At 44.7% G+C, this 24,338-nt stretch overlaps 1 protein-coding gene and 1 non-coding gene across 9 annotated transcripts in view; one reads left to right on the top strand and one right to left on the bottom strand.

Annotated features, from left to right (window-relative positions):
- PCGF5 (polycomb group ring finger 5) overlaps nt 1-24,338 on the bottom strand; it is a 143,086-nt gene that overhangs the window by 7,329 nt on the left and 111,419 nt on the right. For 7 of the 8 annotated variants that reach the window (XM_029059658.2, XM_029059657.2, XM_039911552.1 and 4 more), the window contains one exon: nt 11,918-11,977. The exons of the other annotated variant lie outside the window; for it this stretch is intronic. In XM_029059658.2, coding sequence (XP_028915491.1) covers nt 11,918-11,977 — 60 coding nt within the window. The remainder of the gene's footprint in view (nt 1-11,917; nt 11,978-24,338) is intronic. 8 annotated transcript variants of the gene reach the window in all.
- LOC114810856 lies at nt 1,259-1,396 on the top strand. The gene has a single exon (XR_003758546.1). It is a non-coding gene; the product is annotated as a small nucleolar RNA SNORA7 (small nucleolar RNA).

The following is a 24,338-nucleotide window of genomic DNA, read 5'->3' as shown; positions in this document are numbered from 1 at the left end:
TATTTTAAGTCTGCCTCCCGCCTCTAGACTGTAAACTCCTTGTAGGCAGGAATCATGTCTACCCATTGCACTGTACTCTCCCAAGTGCTCAACCTAAGATGAGTACTCAATAGAGAAGCAGCATGGCCTAGTGGATAAAGCACGGCCCAGGGAATCAGAAGGGCCTGGGTTCTAATCTCGGCTCCGCAACTTGCCTGCAGTGTGACCAAGTCACTTAACTTCTTTGTATCTCAGCTACCTCAACTGAAAAATGGGGATGAAGATTATGAGCCCCATGTGGGACAAGGACTATGTCCAACTTAATAAGTCTGTATCTACCCTGGCGCTTTGTGGCACATCGTAAGCAGTTACCAAATAAAATTAAAAAATAAATAAATACCATTGATTGATTGATTGACTGATATGCCTGGAGTTGAATTTAGGGCTGGGTCACAAAATTTCAGTCAATTCACTTTCACATTATCCTCTTGCACTCTGATACTGCAGAAAAGACTGCGGTGACATTTGCTAATTAGCAGATGGCAGGTGTCCTTTCAGGCCCCAAAATCACTACTCTCATAGAGGAGGTTTTCTAAGCCTGATCCTGATTGTTCCCAATTTCCTGCCACTCTCCTCTCTGGGATGCCTGGGGAACATAAAGGAAAAGCAGAGCCTTTCATGTACTGCTAGAAACTGTCAAGGCCTTCCCTCTGGTTCCTTTCTCCAAATCGGCTCTCCAGGCTGAGAAACTCTCTGAACTCCCATGGGCTGGAAGCGAGGGACAAGTCCGTAGTTTCTGCCCCTCAGAGTTCAATCAATCAAGAGTATTTATTGAGTCAGTCAGTCGATCGTATTCATTGAGTTCATACTGTGTGTACAGCACTGTACTAAGCGCTTGGGAAAGATATAAAAATACAACGGACACATTCCCTGCCCACGACGAGCTTACAGTCTAGAAAGCTTGAGTACTTACTCTGAACAGAGTACTAAATACTTCAAAGAGTATAACAGAGCAGGTAGACATGATTCCTGTCCTCGAGGAGCTTATGATTTAAGATGATCTAGTTCTTTTCTTAATGAACCTGGGACTGGAACCTACGTCTCGACTCCCAGTTCTGTGCTCTACCTACTAAGCTACACTGCCTCTCTGCAGTTCACTGAGTGACCTGGAATCACCTTTTCAATCCCAAATATACATTTTAGTCAATGATCATCTAATGGTCTCAATGATTACTTAACCTCTGACAGGGTTGAAAAATCATTTGTAATTGGCTATGGGCCCCTCTAAAGGTTGCACCTGGAGAGTTTCCAGTACTCCACCAGTCTCTGCAATGGGAGGGAGAGTCAAACAGAGGGCTACCCATTCCATTCCTAGCTTGGGCAGTGGCTAGCGAGTGAAAGGCAATCTGCTACAAGTCAAAACTCGCCTATGCTGGGCAGCAGCGTCATGGGAGAGAATTGAGGGCGGCGACTCAAGTTTACTGCGTGGAAGGAGGCGATGGTAAACCACTACTGAATTTTGACCAAGAAAACTCTATGGATCCACTACCAGAATGACTGCAGATGTATGAGGGGCGTTCTGGGAGAGATGTGTCCATGGCGTCGCTTTGGGTCGAAGACGACTCGAAAACATAAGACAAATTGGCTACGGCACCTCTGGCAAGATGGTCTGTCTGATTTCCTGTTGGCCCCGGACCTGCTGCATCTAATGACCCTCCCTGTTCTCATCCATGGGATAACTTTCCATTTATTAAAGGAGGCCGTTTTCCCTTTCATGATCTCTTTCAGAGGTGCCACATTTTCACTTTGGGAGACAAAATGAGGGAGGGTTTTGAGTGGAGCATGAAAGCTGAAAGGAGACACAGATCACAAGCCATTATTTGGGTTTTTGGGGGAGGGCCTGCTTGGAAACTCCCAGGCTTTGCCAGAGACCTGGGATGAGGAAGTCTGGGAGGCAGGTTTAAAAACTGTGAGCACCACTGCCCCCAAGTAATGAAGCACCTATGATCTCTTTAACTCTGCCACCTAGCCAGGCCGGATTTTGATAGTCATCTTTTTTTTGTTGTTGGGATGGGAGGGGTGGCTGTTTTATGTTTTGTTCTGGGAAGACATTTTACCACAGCCCCTGAAGATAGAATTTTCTTTTATACACGCTTCTAATAAGTCCCTTTTTCTTTTAGAGCTAAGCCTTTCTGCTTCTTCCAACTAAGGTTGGAAATTTTTCAGTTTTCTAAAATGAAAACTCCTTTTTGTGGATTAAAAAAATACGCTATTTGTTAAGCACTTATTTTGTGTCAAGCACTGCTCTAAGCACTGGATTAGATACAAATTAATTACATCAGACACAGTCCCTGTCCCACATGGGGCTCACAGTCTAATCTAGAAGGAGAACAGGTACTGAATTCCCATTTTACAGTTGAGGAAACTGAGGCACAGAGCAGTTACATAACTTGTCCTAGGCCACACAACAGGGAATGGCGGAGCCAGGATTAGAACGCAGGACCTTTGACTAACAGTCCCGTGCTCTTTCCACTAGGCCACATTGCTTCCCTTTCCTCTTTATTCAACACCCAAAATTTGAAGTATTTTTTCAAGGTGATGTCACAGTTGCAAAGTGGCTTTCTCGCATCAACTTCCTTTATCACCTGTTCTGTCCACTACTCAAAATTCAATCCAATATTTTAGCTTTCCTTTTTGGCTCTATGGTTAGCTATTCCAGAAAAGACATCTATCCTAATCTAACACCAAATTTACACCTCTTGCCCTGACTTTTGTAGCCAATTTATATGAGGATAAGGGAAGACTCACATGATTAGTACCTATAATTTTTTTTAATCTTCCCCAACCTGGTACAACATTTCCTGATCACTCCTCCATATCCTAGTCATGAGAGCAGTAGAACACCCCTATGGTGACATTTTTGTTTACATTTAGAATTTCTAAGGGAAAAAGATCATGGTACTTATTTACTCATATCTACCAACATTTTCACACACATTTTCTTGGAGTAGATGCCCTTCCCCCACCCTCCCTTCTCCTACACACACACAGATGCACACTCTCTCCCTCTCTCTCTCTTCCATTTTTCTATAGGACTTATAGCCTAGTAGTACTGGACCCCTCCATTACTTCTAAACATGCTCAAGTCTCTTCTGTCCTAAACTGCCCCACCCTTCATCCCATGGCTCCCTCCAGTTATCAGCCCATCTTCCTCCTACCATTCCTCACCACCATCCTTCCTGTCTCACAAGCCCGTAACCTTGGCTTTATCCTTGACTTCTCTCTCTCATTCACCAACAATTCAATCTATCACTAAATCCTTTCGGTTCAATCTTCACATCTCTGCCCTTTCCTCTCCATTCAAACTGTCATGCCGATTGAAGCATTTATCCCACATTGATTACTGTATCAGCCTCCTTGCTGACCTCCCTGCCTCCTCTTTCTCCACACTACTAATCCATACTTCACACTGCTGCCTGAATCATTTTCCTACAAAAAGTTCAGACCCTGTTTCTCTACTCCTCAAGAACCGCCAGTGGTTGCCCATCTACCTCCGCATCAAACAGAAACTCCTTAGCATTGGCTTTAAAGTACTTAATAAATGTGCACCTTCCTACCTCCCCTGGTTACTCTCCTACTACAAACCGGCTTGCACACTCAGCTCCTCTAATGCCAACCTATTCACTGTATCTCGATCTTGTCTATCTCGCCACTCACCTCTCACCCACGTCCTACCTCTGGCCTGGAATGCCCTTCCTTTTCATATCTGTCAGACAGTTACTCTCCTCCCCTTCAAATCCTTACTGAAGGCACATCTCCTCCAAGAGGCTTTCCTTGAATAAGCCCTCATTTCCCCTTTTCCTACTCCTTTCTGCATCACCCTGACTTGCTCCCTTTATTCATCCCACTCCCACCCCCAACCCCAGAGCACTTATGTACATATCTGTAATTTATTTATCTATATTAACGTCTGCCTCCCCCTACAGACTATAAGGTCTCTGTGGGTAGGGAATGTGTCAGTTATACTGTTGTATTATACTCTCCCAAGCGCTTATTACAGTGCTCCCCACACAGTAAGCACTCAATAAATGTGATTGATTTACTTCTCTACACCTGCTGCCTCTGCTTCCTTTCTTTCAACTATCTCCTCAACTCCCTGCAATCTGACTTCGGCCCCATTCACTCCGTGAAAATAGCCCTCTCTAAGGTCACCAATGACCTCCTTTGTGCCAAATCCAACAGCCCTGAGAAGCAGCGTGGCTTAGTGGAAAGACCACGGGCTTGGGAGTCAGACGTCAGGGGTTCTAATTCTGGTTCTGCCACTTGTCAGGTGTGTGACTCTGGACGAGTCACTTAACTTCTCTGTGCCTCAGTTACTTCATCTGTAAAATGGGGATTAAGACTGTGAGCCCCACGTGGGGCAATCTGATTACCTTTTATCTACCCCAGCGCTTAGACCAGTGCTTGGTACAAAGTGAACATTTAAATGCCATTATTATTATCCTACTCCTCTTCAACCTCTCAGCTTCCTTCCACACTTCCCCTTCTCCTGGAAACTCTGTCTAACCTTGGTTTCACCTACACTGTCCTCTCCTGGTTCTCCTCTTATCTCTCTGAGTGTTCTTCCTCAGTCTCCTTCCGCTGGCTCCTCCTCTCCCTCCCACCCCTCTAACTGTGCCTCAAGGCTCAGGTTGTTTGGAGTTTTTTCATGGTATTTGTTCTGGGTCCCCTTCTAGTCTCTATCTCTACCCACTCTCTTGGAGAATTCACTCACTCCCACCACTTCGACTACCATTCCACCTCTACTTGGATGCCCCGCCGACACCTCAAACTTAACACGGCCTAAACAGAACTCCTTATCTTCCCACCTAAACCGCGTCTTCCCCCTGACTTTCTGATCACCAAAGACATCTCAACCATCCTCCCTTTCTTACAAGCTCACACCTTGGCATTATCCTGAACTCATCTCTCTCATTCATCCCAAATCTTTAATCTGTCATCAAATTATGTCAATTCTACTTTCATGACGTCTTGAGAATCTAGCCCTTCTCCTTCCAAACTCCTACCAGGCTGATCCAAGATCTTATCCTATGCCACCTTGACCATTCTGCTTCCTGACTCTCTCCACTTCCAGTCCATACGTCACTCTGCTGCCTGGATCATTTTTCTGAAACACCTCTCAGTCCACATCTCCCCACACTCAAAAACCTCCAGCGGTTGCCCATTGACCTCTGTATCAGACAGAAGCTTCTTACTGCCAAAGCTCTCTCCCTTCTACCTCACCTCACTCATCTCCTACCACAATCCAATACTTACACTTGGCTCCTCTAACGCCAATCCACTCTTTCTACCTCCATATCATTTATCCCGCTACCGACCCCTTGCTCACCTCCTCCTTCGGGCTTGGAACTCCCTCCCTTTTCATAACTGATGGTTCAACCCACTCGCCACCTTCAAAACCCTCCTAAAATCTCATGTCCTCCGAGATGTCACCCGAGTAAACCTTCATTTCCCCTATTCACCTGCCTCTCCGTGACACCTACTCACTTGACTGTGTACCCACTTGGACATTCACCCTGGCCCTTGAGCACTTATGTACATATCCTTTCCCTCTAATAATAATAATGCTGGTATTTGTTAAGCGCTTACTATGTGCAGAGCACTGTTCTAAGCACTGAGGTAAATACAAGGTAATCATATTGTCCCACGTGAGGCTCACAGTTAATCCGCATTTTACAGATGAGGGAACCAGAGAACCAGAGAAGTTAAGGGACCTGCCCACAGTCACACAGCTGACAAGTAGCGGATCCGGGATTCAAACCCATGACCTCTGACTCCCAAGCTCGGGCTCTTTCCACTGAGCCACGCTGCTTCCCATAACTACTTCTCCTATCTGAAATTTATTCATCCTCCCTCCCAGCCCCAGAGCACTATGTACATATCTGTAATTTATTTATTTATATTAATGCCTGTCCCCATCCCCCAGACTGTAAACTCATTGTGAGCAGGGAATGTGTCTGTTTATTATTGTATTGTACTCTCCCAAGCACTTAGTACAGTGCTCCACAAACGGTAAGCGCTCAATATATATGATTGAATGAATGGTAAGCACTTGATATATGACTGAATAAATGAATAAGCTTTCCTGAATTCATTCAGTAAACTACTGAACTAATGAATTCAACTAATGAATTTTACTATCCATCTCCCCCTGTAGATTGCTAGCTTCTACTGTATTGTATATTCCCTAGGGCTTAGAAGTGTGCTTTGCACACTGTGAACGCTGAATGAATGCCAATGATAGATTGACTGATCGTCGCACATGTGAATTACGTCAAAATCTCGATTAGCGACTTAAGCATCCGATCCATCCATTTTACTCTCTAGCCTTCCGGCACTGGTGTAGAAAGAGGTCCATTTTCCGGCTTTGCTTTTTTTGGGCCAATTTTACATCGGCTGTCCCACGAGACAGGCAGTCTAATCTGCCCTTGGTCTTTTCCTCAGATGTTCCATTTGATTCCCTCTGGGCTTCTCCAGCCTTCCTTGATCTGGAGCCCTGTCCCTCCCAGGAGGGGCAGCCAGGTTGCCTTATTTTTCTGCACCCGCCAGCTTTCCCCCAGCCTAAGTTGAACACCGTCTCTGCCACCTTTATATACTTTCGTGTCAGCAGCCCGATGCCATTTTAGGTTAAAAGAGTTTTTGTTCCACCTGCCGCCCTCCCCCCTAACCCTCAGAGGTTTTCCCCAGTTCTTAACGTATCTAAACCCCACCTCTCTACATCACCATGTGCACACGTCTTAAGAATCTGGCCTGCCTCTTGGAATCTGCTTTAGGAACTGGCGGCTTTTCAGAGACCACTATCGTTGGAGGCACCTGAACGTCATTCCCCAACCTCAGGATCTAAATTTGTCTTCCAAATTGCTACCTTTGCTCAGCCTCCTCAGAGCTAACATCAGAGCGGCTGGCTCTTTCCCCCCATCCCCACCTAACAATCGATTCCATGTCCGGTGAGGTGTGCGCAGTCCTCTGCTTCCGGGCAGACAATAACCAGAGAGTCATCCCAGACGTCACAAACACAGCTACCTCTGGGCCTAAAGACTAAATCGCCCACTAGGACCAGCGACTTCTGCCTAACCGAGGAGACCGGCTTCTGAGAATAGTAACCTTTGGGCAAGAGAACTACAGGGCATCAGATGGAAGTTGAGTCAATATCCGAGGGTAAAATTAAAGGAAGAACCCCGTGCCTAGATTCTTTTCCCCACTTAGCTTCAGTCAATCACTGGTATGTTATCAAGTACCTCCTGTATGTAGAACACTGCAATAAGCACTTGGGAGATTACCAGCCCCCCTTCACCTCTCCGCAGCTTAACCCTCTTTTCCCCCCATTTCCCTCTGCTCCTCCCCCTCTCCCTTCCCGTTCCCTCAGCACTGTACTCGTCTGCTCAACTGTATATATTTTCTTTACCCTATTTATTTTTATGAATTGTACATCACCTTGATTCGATTTAGTTGCCATTGTTTTTACGAGATGTTCTTCCCCTCGACTCTATTTATTGCCACTGTTCTTGTCTGTCCGTCTCCCCCGATTAGACCATAAGCCCGTCAAACGGCAGGGACTGTCTCTATCTGTTGCCGACTTGTTCATTCCAAGTGCTTAGTACATTGCTCTGCACATAGTAAGCGCTCAATAAATACTATTGAATGAGATGTTTACGAAACAGAACAGAAAATGAAATGGAAGCTCATCTCTAGACCATAAGCTTGTTTTGGGCAGGGAAGGTGTCTACCAACTCCGTTATATTGCGCTATTCTGAGTGCTTAGTACAGTGCTCTGCACACAGTATGCGTTCAATAAATATGATTATTAATAATAATCCATTATCCAATAATAATAATTGAGATATTCGTTAAGCACTTACTATGTACCAGGCACTGTATTAAGCACGGGGGTGGAAACAAGCAAATCAGGTTGGATACAGTCCATGTCCCATGTGAGGCTCACATTTTAAAATCCCCATTTTAAAGATGAGGTAACTGGGCCCCAAAGAAGTGAAGTGACTTGACTAAGGTCACACAGCAGACAAGTGGCAGAGCCGGGATTAGCACTCATTGTTTGATTGAGAGCATAACAGCATGAGAAAAGATGATCCCTGCCCTCGAGATGTTTAATATCTAAAGGGAGAAATGGAGTGGTGGGGGGGGGGCGTGTTAAGGGACAACAGACAAAGAAAATCAATCAATCAATGGTACTGATTTGAATACCGTGTGCAGAACACTGTATTAAGCACTTGAGAGAGAATGACAGAGATGGAAGACACAATCCCTGCTCTCAACATAAATTACGGATACATGAAAGACAGTAGGAATAGATAATAAAAGATGTGTACCTAAGGGGCTCTAAGCAGTTAATTTCTTAGGATGGGCACAGATTTTAAAGGGGCAGCTGGGGAAATATAGAGTTGAGAAGATTAGAAATTAACTGGGGAAGGCCACTTGGAGGAGATGTGATTTCAGAAGGGTTCTGAAGATGGGGAGAGAAGTGGTTCACTGGATACAAAGCAGGCATGAGCAAGAGGTCGGTGGCGGGAGAGGTGAGAATGAGGCACACTGAGTAGATTACCTTGAGAGGAACGAGAGTATAAACTGGGGTGTAGTGGAAGAAGAGAATGAATAAGCAGGAGGGGGAGAGCCGAATGAATGATTTAAAGCCAATGATAAGGCATTTCTGCCTGATGCGGAGAAGAACGGGAAACAGTTGGAGGTTCCAACCCAAAGAATCAAGAGTGCCTGAAAAAAATTTTAAGACCAGGAAAGGCATACCTGGAATACGATTCTGTAATGAAGCATTTATCTAAATAGTCACAGAAACAAATTTGACCTGTATATACTATAGATATGTGAGTGTGTAGCTATGTCTCATACAGTGATGTGAAAACTCATCGGTTTAGATCGGATGAATGAAAAGAGGATAAATAGTTTATTTCTCAAAGATATATTAATTCGTATAAAATACAGTGAAACTAAATATCACCGAAATACTGAACATGTACCATTTTAGAGAAAATTGCAATTTCTTCAGGAACTAATATCATCTCTAATTCTTTATTGATTAATCGGAAATTTTAAAAATTAGGACAAAATGCTATAAAGGCAAAGAAATTGTTTTAGTAATAATGAAGGCACATTGTTCTTGATTGACTGAAATAAATACCTGAACTCTACCTTGCCAACCTAGTAATTTATATGTCTAAAAATAGCAAAATGTACCCATATATTGGGATTATATAAATACATTATACATATTATTCATTCATTCATTAGTATTTATTGAGTGCTTACTATGTGCAGAGCACTATACTAAATGCTTGGAATGTACAATTCGGCAACAGAGAGAGACAATCCCTGCCCACTGATGGGCTTACAGTCTAATCGGAGGAGACAGAGAGACAAAAACAATAGCAATAAATAGAATCAAGGGGATGTACATCTCATTAACAAAATAAATTGGGTAATAAATATACAAATGAGCAGATGAGCACAGCGCTGAGGGGAAGGGAGGGGGGAGGAGCAGAGGGAAAGGGGGGAAAAGGGGGCTTAGCTGAGGGGAGGAAGGGGGGGCAGAGAGGCAGCAGAGGGAACAGAGGGAAAAGGGGAAGCTCATATTATATATGTTATATATACTGAATGCTTTTGCAGAGAAAGAAAACATAGGAAGTGGCAGTTGAATGATAAGAAATGGATAATTAATGATAATTAGAAAAGAATTAAATCACAATCATTTCTAGAATAAAAAGAAGTTTAAAAAAGGGTAATGTTTTTTCTATCTTCCTTTACTAAAGAATCTCCCATTTCTCTTCAATTTTTCTGGCCTAAACTAAAAATATCCTCTGATGCATTTACTTTGCTTACTTCTCTTCTCACTTTAACTGCTGATTCTCAGTTGCTGTATTCAATGTTAAACCTTTTTCTAATTTTTATACTGAAATTGCAGTAAAATAACACTCAAAGTTTTGGGTGTAAAACAAGGAACAGTGGACACCCCAGGCATATGGTATTTCATCAACTGAATTTTTCTGGTCACAAATAAAATAGAGAATTAAAAAAAGGTCAGTATGCCCAATATAGCAGTTATTTTGGATTATAAATTGCCTCTTTAATGAAAGCATAACATGCATTTGTTGGGATGTTATCTGTGGTGTTCATACTATTAAACCCACGTATATTCATTTGTGGCACAAACCTAATTTTTGGAATTTATTTATTTTCCAGTTTTAAAGCACTAGTTGAGAGAAATTCAGTGGCTCCAAAACCCTAAGAGTGAAATACAGCTTCTCTGAAAAACTACATATGAGCAGCTCCTCAAATCGCTTCTCCATCTTGAAAACATATTTATCCTAATTAGATCTTCATTTCTTTTGCAGGATGATTTTCTAATGTGTTTGTCTTATAGAACTGGTGAGACACTGGCTTTTAGAGATAATGTGGCCTAATGGAAAGAGCACAGGACTGGAAGTGAGAAAGCTTGAAGTTCCATTCCCAGTTCTGCCACCTGCCTGCTGCATGGCTTAGGGTAAGTCACTTAACCTCTCTGGGCCAGCTTCCTCTTCTGTAAAATGAAGATAAAATACATATTCTCCCTCCCTCTTAGACAGTAACTTCCTATAGGGCAAGGGCCATATCCAAGCTGATTCTCTTACACCCACCCTAATGCTTAGGATATAGAAAGCACTTAATAAATACAATAATTATTATTATCCCTTCTTTCCTGTACTCAGCTACTCTAAAGAACATCTGTGGAAACAAGAGCAAAGAGACCTGGGTTCTAATCCAGGCTCCGCCACTCAAGAAGCAGCATGGCTTAGTGGAAAGAGCACAGGCTTGGGAGTCAGAGGTTGTGGGTTCTAATCCTGGCTCTGCCAGTTGTCAGCTCTGTGACCTTGGGCAAGTCACTTAACTTCCCTGTGCCTCAGTTACCTCATCTGTAAAATGGGGATGAAGACTGTGAGCCTTACGTGGGACAACCGATTACCTTGTATCTACCCCAGCGCTTAGAATAGTGCTTGGCACATAGTAAGCATTTAACAAATACCAACATTCTTCTTATCATTATTTATTGTCTGCTGGGTGATCTTGGGCAAGTCGCTTCACTTTCCTGTGCCGCGGTTACCTCATCTGTAAAATGGGGATTAAGACCGTGAGCTCCATGTGGGACTGGGTTGTGTCCACCCTAATTAGCTTCTATCTACTCCAGCTCTTAGTACCCTGAATGGCTCATAGTAAGTGCTTAGCAAATACCATTTTAAAAAAGGTGGGGTGGGGAGAGAGAAGTCACACCAGAAGGCAAATTAGTTGCTCAAGCAGGACTAAAGAAAGCCATGTTCAATCATTCTGACAGTAACAGTTCTGTGGGTAAAGGAGGAAAACACTTTTGAGAGAGATGTGCTGGTGCTTTCTAGCTAGACTGAGATGAACCACAAAAACCCTAATTGAGGTCACGGGTCCTGGAAACATTACATGGGCTCTATCGCCTATAATGTTTTAAATATACTTCTGTGGTGTAGCACTTTCTCAGTTCATCTAATCTGGCAATTTCTGTCCACAGTACATGCATGACTTGGGAAAAAGAGATACGGTTTCTGTAACGCGATAATGCGAAACAAGATCAAGAAGAGAGCCTACACATTACTGAAAATCTGAAACAATTCTACTCAACCTCCCTCTAAAGGTCACTTTAGCCTTGATACTAAATAGATTTGAATAGAATTCCAAAAGCTTTTAAACTTCATCAGCACATCCATGCTGTCATAAGGATGTTTAATTTTATTGCCCACATGAAATAAGCAACACTAAGTGGTAAATCCTAGAAAACAGGTGTTTGAGATGGGGTGTTTACACATCCTTAATGGCAGTGACATGTACAGTCGTGAGTGCCTCTTACCTGATAAAAAGGGCCATCCTGTGAGCAGACTTGCGAAGCTGAGCAGTTCAGACACCGAAACTGCGGAGGAGATGAACTGATCAGATAAGAGGCATCCACAACTGGACACATATTTATATCTCTTCATGTCAAATGGTTTAAAATCAAACATGAGAATTAACAATGATTTCCTTCTCAATTAATTCTCTCAAAATATGACCACAGTCTCTTCGAAATAAAATCTTTTCATTTCACAATCCAAAGTAAATTTGGGTTGGCATGTTAAATGCACAGAAATGAAAACTTGGAAACTGCTTGCTCTAAGCAGAACCAGTGGTTCAGGAGTTTGGAAAAAAAACCACTACCTTCAAAAAAACATCTAAACACATTATGAATGAAACAATTTTATTGGAATGTATGCCACATTTGGTAAACTAAGAGCCCTATGGAGTTGAGGTATTGATAGAAAAAGGAAAAGATTTTTAAAATAATTTCCTTGCCTGTGTTGGTATAGTAGTAAGATTTTCTTACTTAAAATATATCCACCATCTAAGCTGATTTTAAAAGACTTTTGGTTTCTTCAATCAGGTGATTGCATAATAGGGACGAAAATGGCTTGCCATGGGTTTTGAATTTCAAAGGGAATGTTTAAGGAAAAAAATCATCTCTAAATACTGAATTACCTAAATAGGGTGAATCAATGTGTGCCTCTCTCCAGCCCCAAGACAAAAGTGCAGTGTGCCTCCAAGTAAGCTTTTGGGATGGGGAGGAAAATGCAAGGCAAACCCGATGGGGATTTGGCCAGGACTCTGAAAGGGAGGGTAAAGAAAAGTTGTGGGGGGGAGAGAAACAGCTGCAGAGGAAAAAGTGGTTAAGTGGAGGCTTCAGAAGATAGTACCAGAGACAAAGATCTGGCTTGGCCTGGGGCAGGGGGTGGGAAAGGCTATAAAACTATGAAGTCTGGAGAAATTAGGAGCCAGGAAAGGAAGGGGAAGTCTTCCATTACTGACAAATAAAAATACTTTATAAGACTGAATGAATGCTTTTGAGAAAGAAACATAAATTAGGGAACAAAAAAATAAAAAGATAGATAAAAGACAAGGAACAAGAGACACACATTGGCCACCACAAGTACACAAAGAAGGCAGTGATGGGACGGAGTAGAAAGCTAGATTGAGGGTGGACAGAACAGAAGATGAGACATTTCACAACGAATTTAATAGAAAGTCTGCCTAGAACAATCACAGAATGCATTTTTAGAGACAGATCAACCAGGCTCAGGAAAACCATCTACAATGAAATACAAAATGGACCTCCGAGAAATGAGTGCATTGCATTCTGGGGGCACTCAATTAACACCATTACTCTTACTTGCTCTCAATCATTCAATTGAATTATTGAGTGCTTGCTGTGTGCTGGGCACTGTACTAAGCGCTTGGGAGAGTACAACAGAGTTGGCAGACACATTCCCTGCGCCACACCCGTTTAGCGTCTAAAGGGGGAGACAGACATTAATAAAAATCAATGAATTGCAGGTATGTACCTAAGTGCTGTGGGGCTGAGAGAGGGGTGAAAAAAGGGTGCAAATCCAAGTGCACTTCCTATCTTCCTCTTGGTTTATCCCTCCTTCATGGTTCTCCTCTTACTATCCATCATCCCTCTCTTTCTTTGTATTTCTCTTTCAGCCTACCCATATTTCTTCATCCATTTCCCCCAATCTCACTCTTTTGTGACCATCTCTCTTCCTCTTTCCTTGCTCCCTAACCCCAACCTATTAACTCCGGTGTAATTGGCTCCATTTTTCACGGTGGCTTATTGAGATTCTATACTGTTCCTCGGTTATTATGACTTTCTCTTGTGATTTTGGTTTCTAGCCTATTCTTCTTCCCTTTGCTTACTCTTTTTCCACTGTGATCTCAGTTGTATCCTTCAATAGGATGCCCTCTGTCAGAACTTCTTGTTCTATCCTTTCTTTGCAGAACTGAGCAGTCACCATTAGAAGATAGGAGGATCGTGTCCCAGAACGCTTTTTCTGTGTTCCAGTTGCACATGGCTGACACAGGAATCCTGGCAGCTTGCATGGCAATTGGGCTACAGATTTTTCACACTCAGGCTAACAGACCAATTTCCAATACAATTTACTTGCTCACCATGAAGGTTTAACATAAGGAGCTATTACTTGGAACTTATTACAACTAACTGCTCCCTAGGAATGAGTTTTAACAAGTGGGGAGTTTTGAGCTGCCAGGGATGGAAGACGACAAAATGGAAAGCTGGACTGTTTTCTTGGGAACTGTGGAGGAGATAAAGGAACTGCTTTCTTATTTCTAACTTTGCTCCCTCCAGCTTACCTAGCTTCTTGAAGGGACTAAAAATAGAAAAACAAATTTCACCGAGCAAGTATTTTCTTAGGGTGCTGATAGGGATCCTTGAAAACCTGGCTTTCTTTTCTCTCTGTCACTCTCTTTCTGATTCCTCTCACTTCACTGGATTTTAGCTGCTAAAAGCCCCGCAGCAACTGAGGTGGATAGGAGTGAAGGCCTTGATCTACTACTTCTCTCTAGCCCAACTCAGGGCACTGATTCCATGGGGCAATCATTCCCTCTTTGTCACTCTCCTTCAACAAGTCCTTGACAGCCTTTGCATCTTCTCCTTTCCAACATTCATTTTAGGAAGTAGGACCTTAAAGAAAACTTTGGTAAGAGAGGATAGTTATGGGGCAGAGAGGGAGAATAAAGAGAATGATGCCGTATAGTACTTTCCAAGCACTTAGTACAGTGCTCTGCACAAAGTAAGTGCTCAATAAATACGATTGAATGAATAAATGAACTGATTCCACGCCCCCATGGAGGCCTCAGCCTCTTTTCTCTGCATCCAAGTTTGGACCTGGGTTCTAGTCCCAGGGCCGCCACTTGACTGCTGTGTGACCTTGGGCAAGTCACTTCGCTTCTCTATGTCTCAGGGACCTCATCTGTAAAATGGGGATTAGGACTGTGAGCCCCACGTAGGTCAGGGGCTGCGTTCAACCTGAGAACCCCGGAACTACCCCAGCGCTCAACAAACCCCATCATTATTATTATTACAAGAGTGACGGTACAATGAAGTTCTTCCCCGTCAACCCACGATGTCACACGTAACTTTGGGCACACGCATGGCATGATGATATCATGGGCTGGTACAGTGGCCAGCAACCCAGCCTCTCTCTGGTCTCCATCTGTAAAGCAGGAAGCCAGAATTCCCTTAAGAAAGGCCCCCAGCCCTCTTCACCCCTGCCCCCCCCACCCCAAGCAGTTCTCCCCCTAGCCTGCTTGAACCAGCAACCAGCAACAGGGTTTGTGCAGGGGCAATAGAGGTGGGGCAGCCGCTCCTATTCAGACCCCAAATTTTCATTCTCCTCCTGTCCTCCTGTCCGATCACACCCAGAGTCCTCCGGGGTGGTGATGGAAGAGGGCGGCCATAGGTAGAGGAGGAAGGAGTGAGCAGATTACCACCATCTCCTTCACCTGGAAACCGGGTGAGGGATGAGGGAGCAGAAATAAACTGGTCCAGAGGCCGAGGTGGGATCAGAACCCAGGTCTCCTGAACCCCAGGCCCAGGTACTTTCCACTGAGCCACATGGCTTCTCTTCCACTTGGAAGACTGCTTTAGCGGAGATGGGCTGAGTGAGACTTTGAGTTAAGGCCAGGGAAGTTGAGGGCAAAGCCAGGCTCCAGGGGAGTTCGGAACAGAACCAGGCTGACACCGCATGCATATGTAAAACTGAATTCCAGTTCTCTGATGCAATTCCAAACGATCGCTGTTACAACCTGGGTTGGTCCTGTGTTGGTCAATAAGGTGCTATTTGACCGTTATACCAGCTGGTTACAAGGAGGGAGGGTAAGCTACAAAATGAGAGCAGTAGAGAAGCAAGATGACTCTTATTGAGGAGGAGGACAGTATGCACTGTGAATTTCTGAGACTAAGAGAAGGCACCTGCTGGGTATGAGCATACTGTCTCTTTCATCCACTCTTCACTCACAACGAAGTCTAAACTATCAGGGAAGGCTGGCTGGGAACTCGGTGTGAGTTTTATTCATGTATCAGCTGATATTTGCCCTTCATATCTAGCTAAAAAGTGAAGGGAGAATGTATTTTCTGTCACTTTCTATTTAAAAAGCAGGAGAAGTCTTTTTCTAATTTCAGAGTCATTGATCACTCCTCCAATCTATAGCATTTATTGAGCCCTTTTGCTGCAAAGAGATGTACAAGGCACTTGGGAGGGTACATTAGAGTCAGTAGACCACTAGTCGGGGAGTTGAGACAGGTGCTAAATCCCAAATAGTGTGAAGCAACACAGTTCAAAAGCTATTGTACTTAGGTGCTACATGTGGTAGGCAGGTGCTGTTGACGTGCTGAAGTGGCAGAATCGAAGGAAATAGAGTGGGGAGATGAGAGATTATAATCAGGGAAGACCTCCTTGAGATGTCATTTCAGAAGGGCTTTGACGATAGGAAAGTAGTGGTCTGCTGGATGTGAATAGTAACAGAAATAACTGTGATATTTGTAAAGTGCTTACAATAAGTCAAGCACTGTAAAAAGCACTGGTGTAGACATAAGATAATCAGGTTCCATATGAGGCTCACAGTCTAAGAGAGGACAGGTATTGAATCCCCATTTTACAGATGAGGGAACCGAGACACACAGAAGTTAAGTGACTGCAGTAAGTGGCAGAGCCAGGATTAGAACTCAGTTTCTCTGATTCCCAGGCTTCTGCTCTTTCCACTACACCAAGCTGTTTCCCGGGGTGGAGGGAGGAATTCTAGGCAGGATGGAGGGTGTAAGCAAGAGTCTGACCATGAGAAAGACAAGAACAAGGCACAGAGAGCAAGCTGGCTTGACAGGAGCAAAGCAGATGAGCAGGGGTTTAACGGAAGAGGAACGACGGGGGAGAGAGCTGACTGAGTAGCCTAAAGCTGATGGTGAGGAGTTTCTGCTGGATGGGGAGAGGAATGGGCAACCGTTACAGATTTCGGAGGAGTAGGGAGATGTGTAAAATAATAGTTTAGAAAAATGATCTGGGAAGACATCTCCTCCAAGAAGCCTTCCCTGATCAAGCGCCCCTCTTCTCTTCTCCCACTGCTTTCTGTGCCACTCTTACTTGCTCCTTCATTCATTCTCCCTCCTATCTCCACAGCACTATGTATAGACCTGTAATTTATTTCATTTACTTATTTATCTATTTATATTAATGTCTGTCTCCCCCTCTAGACTGTGAGCTCGTTTGGGGCAGGTATGTTGTCATACTGTACTCTCCCAAGCGCTCAGTACAGTGCTTTGCCCACAGTAAACACTCAATAAATATGAACAATTGAATGAATAAAAGCAGAATGAAGCCGGGACTGGAGAAGGGAGAGACTGGAAGCAGGAAGATCTGCGAGGAGGTCTATGTCAGGTATTTATGCATGATCTTAAAAACTGAATACAATTCAAATGGATCAACAGGAGAATCAAGCCATTTAGGACTGCAGAAGGCTCAAGAGGGCTTGGATACAAACTCGGATGTTAGGTAAAGGATGGTCATCAATCCGTAGTAGCTGCTGAGTGTCTACCGTGAGCAAAACATTATACTAATTGCTGGGGAGACCCCAATACAGATAGAAGACACAATCTCTGCCCTCAGTCTAATGGGGAAGACAAACATGAACTAATTCCCGTTACAGGAGGAAGAAAAGACTGGAGATGGCTATATACGTACATAAGGAAAAGTATGTATTTTAACAGTATGGTGAAGTGCTCTGGGGGTAGTTGTGAGTACATAAGCTCTGAGGCCTTTGAGGCGGGACTTGGAAGGACAAGATCTGGGGAAAAGATAAATTAATCCAGGAAAACCTCCCGGAGGAGGCACAGTTTCAGCAGGACTCTGGCGGTGGGTGGAGAAGCAGCGTGGCTCAGTGGAAAGAGCATGGGCTTTGGAGTCAGAGGTCATGGGTTCAAATCCCGGCTCTGCCACTTGTCAGCTGTGTGACTGTGGGCAGGTCACAACTTCTCGGTGCCTCAGTTACCTCATCTGTAAAATGGGGATTAAGACTGTGAGGCCCACGTGGGACAACCTGATTCCCCTGTGTCTACCCCAGCGCTTAGAACAGTGCTCTGCAAATAGTAAGCGCTTAACAAATACCAACATTATCAGAGCCGATTTGAAAAAGAGGGAGGTCCAGGCAGGAGGAAGACTCTGAACCAGGGCCGAGTGGTGGGGGAGTAAGGAGCCAAGTACCGTGAGAAGGGGAGTTTGGGAATAATAATAATAATGTTGGTATTTGTTAAGAGCTTACTATGTGCAGAGCACTGTTCTAAGCGCTGGGGTAGATACGGGGTAATCAGATTGTCCCATGTGAGGCTCACAGTTAATCCCCATTTTCCAGATGAGGTATTTGAGGTACAAAGAAGTTAAGTGACTTGCCCACAGTCACACAACTGACAAGTGGCAGAGCTGGGATTCGAACTCATGACCTCTGACTCCCAAGCCCGTGCTCTTTCCACTAAGCCACGTTGCTGAAGGGCATGAGCTAGGGTATTACTGGGAAAAGCTGGGGCTGTTACAAGATCCACCATTAGCCAGGTAACGTCAAGGAGGGCAAACACCTCCCATTATTCCAAGAGACCCCGAGCCGAACCGCTGAAGCATCGTTTTGGCACTTTTCGATTTTGCAGCGTCCTCGTTTAGCTTCGGTGATGGGGCTTTAGGTCCAGCCTGGGGAAGAGGCTGTAGCGGGACAGTTAGAAGCCCCATCTGAAATCGAAAAGAGAATGGAGCAAAGCTTTGCGAACAGCAGGTTGAACTTCCAGGCTGGTTAAAAGTGCAAAAAGAGAGTGCCAGACATCTGGCTGCATACTTCCCCCTAGTGGCTACAAAGATTAATTAATTCCCTTTTTTTCTGCCCCCCCCCCCCCAAAAAAAAGGACAGAGTAGGGGCCCCCCAAGGGGAGCCTGAACTCTCTCCCTTTAGTGTCGCCCGCTGTAGCTGGGCAGATGGGCCCGGCTGAGGTTGCAGTGAGAGCTGTAGACTCAACATATGCCCCCTCCTCGTGACGTCATTTGGATTCACCTAGCAACAGAAGGGCCCCGGCGGTAACGGGAGTTCAGTGAAGCTAATCTAATTCTCCCCTTTATATGCCGCTAGCTAATGGCTACCTGACAACATTTGGCTTCTAAGTATTTTTTCAGTGCTCTAGCAAATGGTCAGAGTGGACCCTTGTTCGGATATCTGAGGAGCAGAGCACCGCCCCCGCTCCCCCCGCCAGGTTTAACCTCCAATTTAGAGATTGATCGGGGAAGAAATGGGGATGTCTTTATAGTTATTATTAATGATGACGATGATAATAATAACTGTGGTTTTTTAAGTGCTTACTATGTGCCAGGCACTGTACTACGGGGGGATGGATACAAGCAAATTGAGATGCACAGAGTTCCTGTCCCACATGAGGCTCACGGTCTCAATCCCCATTTTCCAGATGAGGTAACTGAGGCCCAGAGAAGGGAAGTGACTTGCCCAAGCAGCATGGCGTAGCAGCTAGAGCCCGGGCCTGGGAGTCACAAGGTCACGGGCTCTAATCCCAGCTCCGCCACTTGTCTGTGTGACCTTGGATAAGTCACTTCACTGGGCCTCACTTACCACATCTGTAAAATGGGGATGAAGAAGACTGTGAGCCCAAGGTGGGACAAGGACGTGTCCAACCCAATTTACTTGTATCCACCCCAGCACTTAATACGGTGCCTGGCACATAGTGAGCCCTTAACCGATGCCATCATTATTTCTAGACTGTAAGCCCGGTGTTGGCAGGGCTTATCTCTCTTTCTTGCTGAACTGTACCTTCCAAGCGCTTAGTAGAGTTTTCTACACATAGTAAGCGCTCAATAAATACAACTGAATGAATGAAAGTGGCAGAGCCGGCTTGAATTAGTGCTTAAGTCCTAGGGGATGTAAACTAGGTAGGGAAGTGCTACGGGAGGTTAGGAGTGCACAGGTTTTCAGGAGTTGCAGAGAAGCTGAAGTGGCAGCTGGGGAAAGTAGAAATTTAATAACAATAACAACGATGGTATTTGTTAAGCTCTTACTGTGTGTGAAGCACTGTTCTAAGCGCTGAAGCACTGTTAGAGAAGGCTTTCTGAAGATGTGATTTCAGGAGGGCACTGAAGATGTGAAGGGCTGCAGTCCAACAGATTTGAGGTCCGGGGGGGGGGGGGGGGGGGGGGAGTTCCAGGCAAGAGAGAGGCCAGGGGGAGATGACAATGTGGCCCGGTGAATAAATTAGCTGGAGGGAAGCAGAGAGTGCGAGCTGGGGTATACTGGGAGAAAAGAAGATAAGTAGGAGAGAGAGAGCAGAGGGTTTTAAAGCTAATAATCAGGGGGTTCTGTTTGATGTGGGGAGGAATATGTTCACTAATGAACATTTTAAGGTCTGAGAAGAAGTGTGCAGAATGATGGCGTAGAAAAATGACTTGGGCTGCAGAGTGAAGTAGGGCCTGGAGAGGGGACACCATAGGCAGGGACACCGGAGAGGAAGGGGATGGAGTAGTCGATCTGGGATTTGACAAGTGCCTGAACTAGTGCGGTGGCCATCTGCATGAAGAGCAAGGGATAGATTCTGGAAATGTTGGGCAGGAGGAACCAACTGATTTTAGTGAGAGATTGAATGTTGAGGGAAAAAGGGAGAGAGGAGACAGGGATAATGCTGAGGTTGTAGGATTCAGGGACAGGGAGGATGGTGATGCTGTCAGCTCTGATGGGAAAGTTAGGCGGAGGAGGGAATTTGGGAGGAAAGATCAAATGAGGGAAGCAGCTGGCCTAGGAGAAAGAGCCAGGGGACCTGGGTTCTAATTCTGGCTCTGCCACTTGCCTGATATGTGACTTTGGGTAAATCACTTCATTTCTATGTACCTCAGTATCCTCAACTGAAAATGGGGATAAAATACCTATTTTCCCTTCTACTTAGACTGTGAGCCCATGTGGGGCAGGGATTGTGTCCTACCTGATTGATTTGTACCTCCCCCAGTGTTTAGAAAAGTGCTTGACATATATTTAGCACTTAGCAAAAGCCATAATAATGATAGTTTATCATTATTATTATTTTAATTTTGGACACATTAAGGTTGAAATATCACTGGGATGTTCAAGTAGCGATGCCTTGAAGGCAGGGAGAAATTTTGTGAGATTGCAGAGGTGAAATAAGGTTGGGGTTAGCGAGGTAGACTTGGAAATCATCTGCATAGAGTTTACAGTTGAAACATACAGGGACCTAGAATAGAATAGGAGGTGGGAGGTAGGAAGAGAGCCAGTAAAAAAGACTGAAAAGAATCACCAGAGATAAGGGGAACGTGGAGATAACTGGGCCAGGAAAACCAAGGATAGATCTTTTTTAACATTGTATTTGCTAGGGCTTACTATGTGTCAAGTACTTTACTAAGCACTGGGGGAGATACACACTAATCAGGTTGGACACAGCCCTGGTCCCACATGGGGTTCCCAGCCTTAATCTTCCTTTTACAGATGAGTGAAGGCTCAGAGAAGTGAAGTGACTTGCCCAAAGTCACAGAGCAGTCGAGTGGCTGAGTTGGGATTAGAACCCAGGTCCTCTGGCTCCCAGGCCTGGACTCTTTCCACTAGGGCACACTGCTTCTCAATGTTTCCAGAAGAAGGGAAAGATCCAGAGTATCAAAGGCAGCCAGGAGGTTGAAGAAGATCAGAATAGAGTCTATTAGATCACCAAGGATCTTGGAGATCTTGGAGACAGCGGGGTGAAGGGGGGTAGAAACCAGACTGTGGAGGTTCAAAAAGCAAATCAGAGGAGAGGAAGCGGAATCAGAGGGTGTATATAGCCCATTCAAGGAGTTTAGACAAGAATAGGAGGAAGGAGTTGGGGTGATAGCTGAATGGTCAAGGGGGCTCAGAGGGCTTTTTGTTTTTTTTTTTTTTTTTTTAGAGTAGGGGTGACGTGGGCATGTTCAAAGGCAGAGGGGAAGGAGCCATTGGAGAGTGAGTGGTAAAAGATGGCAGCCAAGGATTGAAAGAGATTAAGTGCAAGTGCTGTTAGGTAATAATGATGGGATTTGTGGGATTTGTTAAGTGCTTACTATATGCCGAGGACTGTTCTAAGTGCTGGTAGATACAAGGTCATCAGGTTGTCCCACGTGGGGCTCACAGTCTGAATCCCCATTTTACAGACATGGTAACTGAAGTGCTGAGAAGTGAAGTGACTTGCCCAAAGTCTCAAGGCTGACAAGTGGCGGATCTGGGATTAGAACCCAAGACTTCTGACTCCCAAGTCCGTGTTCTTTCCATTGAGCCACACTGCTTCTTTAAATGGTAAGAAGGAATGGAGTTAGAGGAACATGTGGAGGAGATGTATTTTGAAAACAGACCGGAGATCTTGTCTTGAAAGAAATCTGAGAAGAATGAAAATTAAGAGTGAAAAGAATGAGAAGCAGCGTCATCTAGTGGATAGAGCACGGGCCTGGGAGTCAGAAGCACCTGGGTTCTAATCCCGGCTCCCTCATTCATCGGATGTGTGACCGTGAACAAGTCACTTCACTTCTCTGTGCCTCATTGACCTCATCTGTAAAACGGGGATTAAGAATGTGAGCCCTATGCGGGACAGGGACCCGGTCCAACCTGATTAGCTTGTATCTAACCCAGTGCTCAACACAGTGCCTGGCACAGAGTAAGCACTTAACAAATACCTTGAATAAAAATGTTCATCTTGAGAGAAATGTGTCGAACAAAAGAGTGGATGTGGGATCTGGGAGAGTGGATTAGGGAAGTGAGAAGAATTTGGGGAGCTAATACCTGATGATTTTAACTTTGCCAATATTCAGGGACAAGGGAGGAGGAGGGCGGCCCTGGGGGCCTCAGAAGTGAATTAAAGAACTGGTGAGGGCAAAGGAAGTACATGATGAACAATACAGGCGAGCACAGTCATTTTACCTATACAAATAGGGTTTAACAAATGTTTTGATCAATCAATCAACCAACGGTATTTATTGAGCATCTACGGTGTGCAGAGCACTGCACTACACACTTAGATGGATACAATATAGCTTTTATGGTGGCAAAGACAACAGAACACTGCTTTAAAAACTGCAGTCAAGGCCACAGAGGAGTGCGACAACTTCACGGATTCCACCGCTTTTATTAAATGGAACGAGTGTTTTACCCACTTTTATGAGACAATTTAAATTGCTCAAACTGCCGGTTAGAAATAAACTGCAAGTTAATTTGTTCTAGTGTTTCCGATCAGGTATGAATATGGTGCTCATGAGCTGCTCATTAGTTCTTACACCACATGAGCTAAAACACAATGTGTTTTCTGTTGACTTTCCCCTTTTTCTTCCTTATTGGTGATGAACTGAAAATTAATTTTATGCAATAAAAAGTGTATAAGACACCAATGTTTTTCCTATATGTTCTAAGTGCAAATGAGAAATGTGCAATATGTGGGGTTTAGAAAAACATAATTCAAACATAATGAGGATTTAATGGGACCAAGTGGATTCCCCTAAAACACTGTGAATAAGCGGTTCTCCATCTACGACTGAGAAAATCTGGGCTCTGGAGGGGGGTCTGATGAGCTGAGGGGGCTGCTCCTGGGGGGAACCAAGAAGGCTGGGGTTCAGGCAGCCTGCCCGCTCCCACCCCCTCCTCCAATTCTCCTTTTCTTTCCTCCAACTTTCCTTTCCCGCTTCTGCTCCAGATCTGTTCCCCTAGAGACGGAGGGCTGCAGCCTCCATGTTCCAATGCGGGTTGTGGAGAATGCTTGGTTTCTGTGCCCGGCCCTACCGATCAATGGTATTTATTGAGCGCTTACTGTGTGCAGAGCACTGTGCTGAGCATTTGGGAGAGTACCAATCAACAGAGTTGGAGGACATGGTCTCGGGCCTGCCGGACGCAGCCTTCGCTCCTCTCCCCTACTCGAGCAGGGGCTGGGCCCAACACGGTCGTCAATATTAATGGGATTCATGACAGATCCCCTTTCAGTTACAATAGACCAAGCGCTGGAAGGAAATGCCAGAATTCTGGAGCAATAAAATTTCTGGCTTCCTCCTTGTGTCTGCCTCTTCCCCGTCCTCCTCCACCCCCTTCATTCTCTGCTTCTTCCACACAGTGCGCATCTTTCACCTCCCCTCCTCCACCCCTTCCCCTCCTTACCTCCATGCCTGTGTCTCTCCTCTCCCTCCGCTCTAGGCCTTGGTTTCTGTGCTTGTTCGGCCTGTGTCTGCCACCCTGTGCCCGCCCTCTGTCAAAACTTGGCCTTTTTTTGCTATAAAATATGCTCCTTAAATGCATATGGTTTGCTCATCCATATATGCAAGCAACACAGGCATATTAAAACTGTCCTATGAATTAAACTTTGCTACTCCTGACCTCTTATGGAAAACAAACAACTTGCAGGCTTAAGGATTAATAGC

The sequence above is a fragment of the Ornithorhynchus anatinus genome, chromosome 3 (assembly GCF_004115215.2).
Source record: "Ornithorhynchus anatinus isolate Pmale09 chromosome 3, mOrnAna1.pri.v4, whole genome shotgun sequence".
NCBI lineage: Eukaryota > Metazoa > Chordata > Mammalia > Monotremata > Ornithorhynchidae > Ornithorhynchus > Ornithorhynchus anatinus.
Note: the sequence above shows the minus strand (reverse complement) of the source record. Positions and strands in the feature narration are given on the sequence as shown.